The 11,614-nt window shown below is 44.0% G+C and overlaps 1 protein-coding gene across 1 annotated transcript in view; it reads right to left on the reverse strand.

The window, feature by feature from the left end:
• Nucleotides 1-11,614, reverse strand: part of RYR3 (ryanodine receptor 3) — a 362,708-nt gene that overhangs the window by 244,642 nt on the left and 106,452 nt on the right. Inside the window, exons 13-16 of the mRNA XM_012806300.1 lie at nt 11,365-11,533; nt 9,042-9,177; nt 6,876-6,971; nt 5,330-5,448 (exon numbers count right to left, since the gene is read on the reverse strand). Of these exons, the coding sequence (XP_012661754.1) occupies nt 5,330-5,448; nt 6,876-6,971; nt 9,042-9,177; nt 11,365-11,533 (520 nt within the window). The remainder of the gene's footprint in view (nt 1-5,329; nt 5,449-6,875; nt 6,972-9,041; nt 9,178-11,364; nt 11,534-11,614) is intronic.

Raw genomic sequence — 11,614 nt, forward strand, 5'->3', positions numbered from 1 at the left:
ATAAAAAGGCCCCATAAAAAGTGCATGGCCTAATAGAGGAGTGCCTTACCTATAAATAAATGATACCTCTTGAAGGATCTGGGTTGAATTGTTTAGGCTTTGTTTTAAAAGACATTTCTCCAGGTGAAACTAAGGAAGTGAGGGCAAACTTCCCATTCAAAAAAATTTAAATGGGTTCTTATAAAAGAGAAATATAGACACAGTCAACCCACCATGGATGGCATGTGCTGTGCCTAAGGGTCATCTGACCTTTCTGATGAGAGAGAACATTCCAGTGGCCTCTGGGAATGCATGGCTGGCCTAGTTCCCTTTGCCTGAGCATAGACAGAGGCTGTACTTTCCCACCGCCTTTGCAGGTATGTGGCATCACGTGACCGAGTTCTGGCCAATGGGAAGTGGCCTGCTTTCTCCCTCTCTCCAGACAGAAGTAGGGATTCAGCAAAGGATTCCAAAGCCCAAGCGTCCCCCTACTCCAAATGTGGGCCAGCAATATTGACATCACCTAGGAATTTGCTAGAACTACAGATACTCAGACGCCCCAAGATTTACTGAATCAGAGCCTTTCTATTAACACAATCCCCAGGAAATTTATAAGCACATTATAGTTTGTGAAGCCCTCAGGGGAACTTGAAGCTACCAGATGAAAGGATTTGTAGCTCTGAATAACAGACCACACAGAATGGGGCCTCCTACTGCCCGACCTTGGACCATGGCATGAAGAAAAATGAATCTTCACCACGCAAAACCACTGAGAATATGGGGGATCGTTTGTCACAGGAGTTGGGCTTCCCTGGCCAATGGCCTATTTTGTGGCGTTTGTTTGCTTCTGGTGGTAATCATCTTCATCACTGATGTCAGGGTTCGGTCGAGAGCCTCTCATTTTGCCTTCACCACCCCTTCTGTATCCCAAACCCAGGTTGAGGTGGGGATTCTACTCTGAAGATAAGAATTACACAGTATATATCCATGGGAACAGTGTCTGGCTGTTGCATTTTGTCATTAGCTTTCATCTGTAAAAGCAGTCTTATTTAAAAACTGCTAACTATACTCATTCTCTGATCTTTTTTGCAGTTTTTTTTTTTGGCCGGGGCTGGGCAAATGGGGCCAGTGCCCTACTCCTTTGAGCCACAGGCACTGCCCCTTATTCTGTGATTTTTATGTCAAGTCCAATATTTGAGCAATAAGTGCTCTGAAGCCCCCGAGGAAGAGAGTTTTATCCTTCCCATGCATGGGAACCGAGTGGTTGGGAATGCTTCCACAAACTCAGCTCAGGTGGGGCTTTTGTAGCAGCTGTGTGGGAACTCTGGTTTGCTCCCTTGAGGTCTATCTTTTCTTGCCCCAGGCTGTACCTGTGATTTGCAGGGGACCAATGATATTACCATTTTACCATAATATTTTTCTCAAAGGTGGCCCCAAATACTGTGAAACAAAGAAGATAATGAAAAGTATTTATCTGTGACAACCTTGAACAGGTTTGGAGTAAGGTAGATTCAGGGGCAAGTAGGGAATATTTTATTTTTATTAATAATAGGAGATTATTGGGGGCCAGGTACAGTGGCTCACGTTTGTAATCCCAGCACTTGGGAGGTCAAGGCAAGTTGACTGCCTGAGCTCATAGGTTTGAGACCAGCCTGAGCCAGAGTGAGACCTCATCTCTAAAAATAGCCAGGCGTTGTGATGGGAGCGTGTAGTCCCAGCTACTTGGGAGGCTGAGGCAAGAGAATTGCTTAAGCCCAGGATTTTGAGGTTGCTGTGAGCTATGACACCACAGCATTCTACCAAAGGTGAAAAAGTGAGACCCTGTCTCAAAAAAAAAAAAAAAAAAAGAAAATTATTCCATGGAAAAATGATAGGGTAACTGTCAAACTTTAGCAATTATTCTTTTTACCAAACAATAAAATCAGTGCTACTGACATAGTGTTTCCTACCATTGAGAAGGCATCTGTTGGATGAGATCACGCCTGGATAAATATGAAAGTATCCATCCATTCAAGGTGAGACAGGAATGGATCCTGGCTCCCCTCATCCATTCTTTGTGTTTATTAAACCTTCAACAAACATGCATGGATGCCTGCCATGTATAACATAGGGGCTTGGCATTGTGGGGGTTACAAGGACTCCTACAATGAAGGAACCTCTAGCTGGTAAGAGAAATGTATATGTAAAAATAACTATAATGCAAGGCTGGTTGGAACAAACATTATAACAAAAAATGACTCATACAGATAGAGGAAGGATTCCAACTGGAATCCAAAAAGCTTCAAGGAGTGGCACTGGAACTAAGTTTTAGATAAGACTAAATGGAGTGGTACTGGACTAAGTTTTAGGAGATAAGAACTTATATATTTTTAATTGACTAGATAAGAATTTTGATGGGCGCTGGAATAGCAGGAAGTGAGGTAGTGTTGAAGTATCCACAAAAGTAAAGTCACTGGAAGGTCAAAGGGCAAAGTGCATTCAGAAAATAGGAAGTAGGTGCTGCCCCCTACCCCGTTCCTGTCCTTTTCACTCCAAAGACTTTCCCTACAAATTTTTGACTTCAAATCTGATCATGCTTAGATGAGTGGCAATGATTTCCATGCAAGAGAGAGAGCTAACAACTGAAATATGTTAGAGAGGAAGTGAAGGTAAAATCATCACCACCATTATGTACAATCTTGATTCTAAGCGTGTGATTCAAGGTTTCATGGTACCAAAAGGGGTTTCTCAAACCTAGGAGATGTAAAAACATTTTTAAAAGAAAAATGTCATGGCCCTAAAGAGCACCTTTATAATTATAAAAATTAAAACACAAAATTAAACAATCTCCGAGAACATTTGGATTCTGAAGAACATGTTCACAGACTTGAGGAACACTGGAAAGAATATTAATCTCTTGGTTCTCGTCTGTCAGTAATTAGCCGTGTGGCCCCTGGAGAACGGCTTAACATCTCAGAGTACATGTCCTGGCCTTCTCTCTGCCTTTGCCAAGTGGAGATACTAATAATTCTATTTCATTGGTTATGCCCATGAAGACAGCAGGTGCTAACAGGTGCATACCAACGGGGTGAGGTCAGAGGTTTTTTTGGTCCAGCTGTTTAAGCAGGACAACAGAAAATACAAAAACAAATTGGCAGCGGGGTCAGTCCCCACCACTGGTATGAGACTAAGTGTAAAAATAAACATCAGTTATCATCATCATTATTGTGGTTGCTATTGTTTGAAGGTCCCTTGCGGCTTTAAAATTTTGCACACCTTGAGTCACTGTCTCCATAGAAAACTAAAGGAATGGGTTCAAGACTCTTGAAAACCTAGGACTGGAGATAACAGAGCACCCTGGATAGGACATTTCCTTGGCATTCTCCAAGCAAAGATGAAGTGTCGCAGTGGGAGTCTGGCCTGTGCTCAGCACGTTCTTTGCGAAACTACCACAAATACGTCGGTGATGATTTGAGCCTGGGTTTCTCTTCTTTGGAAATAAATGCTATCCAATTGAATAATGTCTAAGGAAGGATCTGAATTCTGGAAAATCAGCCTTCACCAAAAAATCTATGAAAAAGATAAAAAGGGTTACATCCTTGAGGAGACACTTATGTATAAAGATCACATTGCTTCAACTGTCACAGCAATTGCCAGAATCTAACACCACCTCAGCTGGAGAATGAAAGACTGCTCGGCTAGTACACTGATCAGGGATTGATTTCTGGTAAGTACTTCAGCTTATTAGGCCTTAGTCCTCTGCGGAATGGGCAGAATAGTAATCAACTTGCCACCAAAGTGACATCCGTTAAATGCCTTGTGGCTTTTAGCAGAAAGCAGCCAGAACAAAGCTGGTTATTTAAGTGCCCTGCATGGTATCATCATTAAGAAGCCCCCAGAGTAATGAGACAAGACTGGATTCCCTGTCAAAGAGCTTCTCTGACATCTGCATGCAGCTCACAGCTCAGGTGTCACCTGGGTGCTTATCAATTATTCTCATTGCACTTTGCAGACAGGAAGGAACATGTTGGAATATGGAGAAGCTGGGCTGAAGCTGAAGCCAAAGCTTCTTGCCTGCTTTTGATGTACCACATCTGGGAAAGCAATTACAGACCCCACATCTTTCTTTCTTTCTTTCTTTCTTTCTGTTCTTTGCCAATTTCCCACATGCCGAGGCCCATGGCTTCTCTGCTTCCTGAGGATGATGCTTGCTGTGTAGCTGAGGCTCATTCTCCCAGACTCACTGAGACACATCTCACGAATACAGTCCCCTCAAATGATGGTGAGCAGAGAGGGCCAGTGATCAAGGGGCAGAAACACAGCCGTGGTCCCACACGCCCAGTCATGCCATCAGCTCTGAAGTTCACCCCGTCAGCCTCTGCCTGTCTCACTGGCTCACTGACTAGTCAGCACAGCAGGTCCCCCACGTACAGTGCAGACGCTGACGGGTCAGGATAAAGCCATATTTTTAACAGACCTTACCCTGACAATTATATCTTAGAGATATAAGTTCATAAAAATAGAGGTGTGAGAACTCTAGGGGATCTCAAAATATGGACACAGCATTGCAAGTTAGTGAGGGGGCACTGTCTCCATTGTGCAGATGAAGTAACTGAGACCCAAAGTCACATAGCTGTTTTGTTTCGAAGGAAGAGACCAACAGCTTCAGTTCTCTTCTTACTAATGCAGAGATTTATTTACTTGGTTTGGTCTGACTCAAGGTAAACCTGATTTTGTTTACTAACATACCACGTTGCCAAGACTTTGACCCTATTTTTGGTCAGATTTCTGTGTATCTTCTTGGAACAGCTTGGCATTAGTCGTTTCACTACTCAGCTCCCTAGAGCAGTGATTTCCAACTGGTGTGCCATGAACATTTTTAAAGATCATTAATTAAATTATTTTTGAAGGAAGTTAAAAGCACAGAAACTATATTCTTTTTCTTTTTACTCTTTTTTAAAATCAACATAATTTGAATGTGCTGTGTGAGTTTAACCATAGGTTCAAGTGAGATTTAAAAAAAGGTTGAAAAACACTTCCCTAGACCATAGGGTGGGAGCCAGTCCTGTGTAGCTGGCCTTGTACAGGGCCCACCCAAGTGCCCCAAGTAAGCTGGTGCTGAGAGCTAATGAGGGTGAGTGGAGCTCAGGGAGCTGGTGGAAACCCAGAAAGACTATCCAAGATCCGTGTGCCTATCTGGCTGTGCGTGTACACGGAGGCAAGGAAGGCCTTTCCCCAGTTTTCCAAACTTTTTACCAAAGTCAAGAAAGAGACCATTCAACATGCTCTCAGTAATACAGGATGGTTAGGAGCGCTGGAGAGGGAAAAGCCACGTGGAGTTGATCACTGCTGGGGTCCTTTATAAACTGACCTTGTGATTCCGCCCGTGCTTATCCAACAGGGAGATGATGGATTTGATGTGGCCCTCGGCTATCAGGTTTAAGGCTTCTGGGCTTTCAATCAAGATGCAGTGCAAAACTTCCAAAATACCTACATGGACACCACAAAAATCATTTGGACATTACACAGCCTCCAGAAGACCATAATTTAGAAATCTGAGTGTGAACGGACCATCCTGAGGGGACAGAATATAATCAGTTCTTTGAATCTATTAAATATTGCCAACCAGAAGAAAGATGCATTCATCTCTGATAGACTTCAAGAGCCCCTGGGGATCGACTGTCTGTAACTGAGAGGTGAGTTTAATTCAGCCCGCATGCCACCTTCCTTTTCCTGGACAAAGATATAATCCCAGGATGTCAAAATAGAGAGAAGCAGCTGTAAAGTGAATTTTTAAATTTGATTAAACAAATAATGCTTCAAGTAAAACAGATACAAAAGGAAATGTCCAGTTTACTATAAATTCTAAAGGTCATTTAAGTAACTCAGACAATATTTTGAGTTTCTCCCAAACAACAATTTTTCTAGAAATTATCCTAGAAGTTATTTTTATTTTAGGTGCACCAGCGTATCAAACAAACTGTAAGACCACAAAATAAAGGCTATTTGGCCCGGTCTCCTTTTTCTTGGCATACTGTATCGTTTTGTATATTAAGCACAAGGGTAACATGGTGATGAAAATTCAAAGGAAGTAGTTAGCCAATCGCTACATTGGTTTAATTAAGAAAATTCCTCGTGAGTCTGTTTTCCTTTTTTTAAATAAAGGTTTGCATAAACTATCCTGAAATGTAATCTAGCTCATGAAAGGAGGGACTGAAGAGAAGGGAGGCTCAGGAAGACAGGTGCGAAGGTGGATGGTCCTCGGGGAGCCTCCCTTGGCCAGTCTGTTAAAGCACCTGCCACCTCCAGACTATGAGAGAAGCATCAAACCCCTTCAGCTTCCCCAAGAGAGGTCTGCACCTGCCATGTTCACTCATCTTAGAAGCAGCAAACTGCTGGGCCTTGCAGAGTGGTCACCTAGAAACAAGGACCATGCTCTTGGCTAAAATTCTCTGTAGTCGCCATGAAGGGCTACAGAGATGAACGGTGACTCAGGCAGTGGGTGGGGATCATCATTTTCCCTTCTGCTCCACAGTTATCCTCCAATCCTGCTTCTAACCAAAACAGGACAATGTGGAAAGAGGGTTTAGAAACTCAGAATGTAAGAGGACGTTGGGAGTTCCGAGACCAGGATTGTTGGTTGTGGGGTGGGGAGGTGATGGAAGTGAAGATAAAAGCATGAAGTAAAAAATTAAAAATGAAGAAATTGTTGCTTCTGGGGTGGAGTTACTAAATCTAGTTGTAGGGGTGCCAGGAAGCCTGAGGCCCTTCGTGCATTTGTTCTTTTTATTCTCCCCTTTTTAAAATTATTTGAGACTTGCTTGCTATCTGGTGGAAATAATTGTTCCAACTCTTTCACTTTTTTACAGAAAGAAAATCTTCATCTCCTCTACTAATAGTTTCCCAGAAGTTCTTACCTGAGGAAGATTCTAGTCTGTCCAATTTACTGATAAGCCAGTCAAGATTATTGGAGAACTGAGCACAGTTGTTCCTGTTTCCACGAATGAGAGCAGCTGTAAGCAAGGAGACATTGCATCATGTAGGTTAAAGGGCCCAATCAGGCAGAAGGACTCAGAAAGCACTTGAATACTTCCCCTGCTTAGCAATTGAAAGGAACCAAATAACAGTCTTATCCTGCCTGGCTCTTTGACACGATTCTGTTTCTATGTTTAGAAGAGCAAAAATCTAGTTCACTTACTCACTCAACAAGTATTTTCAGAGAATCTGCTATGTACCAGGCACCTGTCCAGTTGCTGGGGATAGAGAAATGGGGCAGCAGCAGGAGATTCCCTGCCTTTATCGAGTAGGGGACAGAGACCATAAACACATGACTTAATACAATTACTTCAGAGAGTAATACCCAAGAATTTAAGACTTGGTTACTGACTTAAGAACTCAGCTTCTTGCAATGTTTTCATGAATCTAGCTAGAGATCTGTTATTCCTCAGTACTAAAGGAAAACACCCCAGTGAACATACCTGGAAAGGTTGGTTATGCTAGTAGAGAAACCATGAGAACATGTAGCTATAAAATATCAAAAACGTATCACTCTAGGACAGTGTTTCTCCAAGTGTAGTCCGCAGATTAGGGGCTCCAGCATCACTTGAGCACTTGTTATATACACAAATTCTCAGGCCTCATCCCAGATCTACCCAATTAGAAACTCAGGGGTTGGGTAGAAACCTTTCAACAGACCCCAAAGCATCTGTGTTTTACCCAGCCCTTCAGCTGCTTCTGATGCCTGTTCTTACTTGAAAGTCACAGGCAGATGACATCGCAGAGAGGGAAAGAACAGGCTGTCACTAGAGTCTCACCCATCCAGACCACGTAATCCTCCCTCCATAGGGCAAAGACAGGTGGTGTAAATGTGAAACACGTCCATGTAAAGTGATTCACCCCCACGTAGCCTGACCTCCATGTACTTGGTTTTCGGGGCTGATACATGGAGCATTTAGGGCAAGGAAAGGCCTTCTCTGGGGCCTCTGCTTTCAGTCTCCACAGTCAACAGAGGGCAGAATTCAGTCCGAGCTCCAGACCCTCCCTTCGGTCAGCTGTAGCAAGAGGGTCCAGCATGAGTCCTGGAGCCAGACCACTGTGAGTTAAGCCTCAGCTTCACCATTTACTAGACATGTAACCTGAGGTTATGAGCTTCTCTGTGCCTCAGTTTCTTCATCACCAACACAGGGAAGGAAGAGTAACTGCCTCAAAGTGAGTTGCTTGCAGGATCAAAAGAGAGATTCTACTCCATAAATGCTGGTTATCACTGTTATATTAATAACTGCTGGGTTTCAGCTGTCTCACTACAGAAGACTAGAGTCTGAAGGGACTTTGTAGGATCACACAGCCCAGGGGCAATCTCACTAGCCTGCTCCCTCACATGGAGAACAAGCCGGACTTCTCTGGGCTTCCCTCTCACCTGGTGACCTTTCAACAGACCCCAAAGCACGGCCTTGTGACGGGTCTGAGCACCTCCTGGCACCCGCCTTCTGCACAGGCTGATGCTGTCTGCTGCTGTCTGCCTCCAGCCCAGGCCTGCGGGATGGAACCTGGGACAGCAGGCACCAGAATATGATTGCAAGCTCAGCACCGCGAGAAGCAAGGCTGGATTCTGGAACAGACTTACTTCCTGCCTTTTTCTTCGCACCGAAATAAAACAAACAAAAGGCCCTATCCGTAGAAATGGTAACTGACTGCCAACTAGAAACGGCAAGGAGAAGGGCGCTGAATTTAAGAGAATAACAGCCTTCAGAGCGCAGGCAAGATCTCTGCAGTTTAAAACTGGAGACACCAAAAATGTGCTCTAAACCCCCTTCCTCATTCAAGAGAAGGCATTAAGGTGGAGGGAGCGTCACTAACAAGGGCTTCACAGGGAGTTAGCAAAACTGGCCCCCATCTGCTCCCACTTGCGGCTCACTTCTTGATCTGAGTTTGGAAAACACAGTAAGTTAGCAGAATGAACAGCTGGGCTACAATCAATGGCTAGCAAGAGGCTCCCGGGGAATGAGGCTAGAGGACAGCTCTGCACTCTCAGCATGGCGAGCCCTTGGGAGGCTTCCAGCGAGGGGCGCTGTCTGTGCACTTACCCAGCAATTTGTAGAGGAGGTTCAGGATTTCTTTCCAGGCCATGCCGCTCTCTTCCCTTGCAATCCCTGCAAAGTGTGCGACGCTATTGTAGATATTTAAGCGATCGATGCAATTTAAGACAAGGGCCAGCATTCCCTGGGAAGGAGAATTGAGGGAAGAGCAAACTTTCCTGAGTAAGAAGGCAGAGTCCCTTTTGCTCTTTCTCCCCCCACATCGGTCACCTTTTAAAGCTGATAACGCAAATATGCAAACAGACCTTCCTGGTGCCAGTTGTGGGTTTGTTTTTTCCCTCCTCAAAACAAAATAAGCATTTTTACGCCTCAGAGACCTAAATAGCATCTATTTGGGGAGTGAGTCAGCAGTCTCCTCTGACAGGTTTGCCCCCACGTGCTTAACTTAATCCAAGGACAGATTGAGGAAGAGGGAGCGTGAATGAGTCTCACAGAAACCCGTTTTCTGTCTGGTGCAAAGCGATTCTGACTCACCCAGAAACAGCTCTGGATACAGTACCTGTTTCCTCTGAAATCTCAAATAAGAGCCAGAAGTTCCATTTTGATGTACAGGGCAATTTTGCTCACTTCCTCTCCAAAAAATGTGGAATTGAGGGACAATTAAGACTAAAAGGAGATTTTGAACTACTTTTCCAGCTTTTCTTTTTATTATTTTACTTTAACTTTTTTTTCTGTTTTTAATTTTTTACTTCAAAATACCAGGGGCCCAAGTGTTCTTGTTACATGAATGAGTTGAATAATGCTGAAGTCAGGGCTTTCAGAGTGCCAGTCATGAGGATAATGCACCTTGTACCTCATAGGTGAGTTTTTAATCCCTCAACCCCCTCTCACCCTCCCCCCTTCTAAGCTCCCGATGGCCTTTACACCATTATGACCACATTTAACCATTATTTAGCTCCCACTTAGCAGTGAGAACAGGTGGTGTTTGTTTTTCCGTTCCTGAAATACTTCTCTGAGAATAATGTTCTCCATTTCCATCCAAGTTGCTGCAAATGACATGACATCATTCCTTTATGGCTGAGTAGTACTCCCCGGGGCTGTGTGTTTGTGTGTGTTTGTGTGTGTTTGTGTGTATATAATACGTTTTCTTTGTCCACTTTTTACTCAACAGGCACTTAGCTTGATTCCATACCTCTGTGACTGTCAATCGTGCCGTGATAAACATTTGGATACAGGTGTCTTTTTGATATGATGACATTTTTTCCCCTTTGGATAGATCCCCCACAGTGAGATAGCTGGATGAAACGGTTGGTCTACTTTTAGTTCTTTGAGGAATCTCTATTGTTTTCCATAGAGGTTGTACTAATTTACAGTCTAATCAACAGTATATAAAGCATTCCTTTTTTATCCTAGCCACACCAGCGTCTACTGTTTTCTGAGTTTTTTCAATACTCACCCTTCTGATGAGGTAAGGTGCTATCTCATAGTGGTTTTAATTTGCATTTCCCCGATGATTAGTGATGTTGAAAATTTTTCTGGTTAATTTATAATACTATGCCACTTATTAAGAACTTTTGTGCTTCACTATTCTCAAAGAGTAGGAAGGAGATGGTAAATGCAGTTTCAGGAGCTTACAAGGCACACAGAGGGCCTCTGGGGTTAAAGTCCACTTAGATTAGAAGACTGAGCAGGGATGGATCTACATTCCACTCCAGTAACTTTTAAATGCCTAAGAGACAAGCCTTATTACCAAGTATGATGGATCCAGAAGTATAATCATAGCCTGCCAGCCCCAGATCATCAGGTCCAAGTACAGAGAAGGCTTGTGACTTGTGTAAGGTCAGACATAGTCAGAAGTGGAGCCAGAACAAGATCCTGGGTCTCTTTAGCCCCCAGGCCAGGCTCTTCCTCCAGTGTTTCATATGCTCAGGTTCGGACATAGACCCAGCATCATCTGTGTCTTTCAGACTAGCTTCTCAAGCATTCCTGTTGTGGGAGAATCTAGGCATTGATATTTCTCAAGCAGATTTCATAGGTAATTCTGACATCTCCCCAAATTTGGGAATCATAGTCACTGCTGATGTTCTAACAGCTGAAATTTGTTGAAAAAGGAGTTTTGGATACACATGTGCCATGGAAGTTTTCACAACATCATTTAGTTTGAATGTGCCACCATTGCTCATGTGACCAGCGTCAGCTGACAGGGAGGGTCTGTGTGCACTAAACCCTTTTTTCCCCCAGGTTCTGAACGTCTCTCTTGGTCCCCAGCTCTTTCATAAGTGCACACACACATACAGGCGAAGGTAAGGTGCAGTCATAGACATTTTAGTTCCAAACACAAACGGAATCTCAGCTTTTCGCTCTGACTTACCTCTTCCTTAAAGAGATTCTGCCTGTTTTTGAGCGAGCGGAGCTTGTTCTGCTTGTCCTCGTGCTGCATCTCCTCCTCTGGGGGCTGGAAGTAGGCAATCAAGTCCTGCAGGGTCTGCAGGACCTCCTGTATGGGCAGGGCGACAGGGGCAGCTGTGCGGTTGTTCCCACTAAAAACAATGAGATGGCCATGGCTCAGGCACCAGCCTCCAGCAGGGCCCTGACAGCACCCACCGGGTCCTGGTCCTAGT

Source organism: Otolemur garnettii, unplaced genomic scaffold (assembly GCF_000181295.1).
Source record: "Otolemur garnettii isolate 467f Iridium unplaced genomic scaffold, OtoGar3 scaffold00050, whole genome shotgun sequence".
Classification (NCBI taxonomy): domain Eukaryota; kingdom Metazoa; phylum Chordata; class Mammalia; order Primates; family Galagidae; genus Otolemur; species Otolemur garnettii.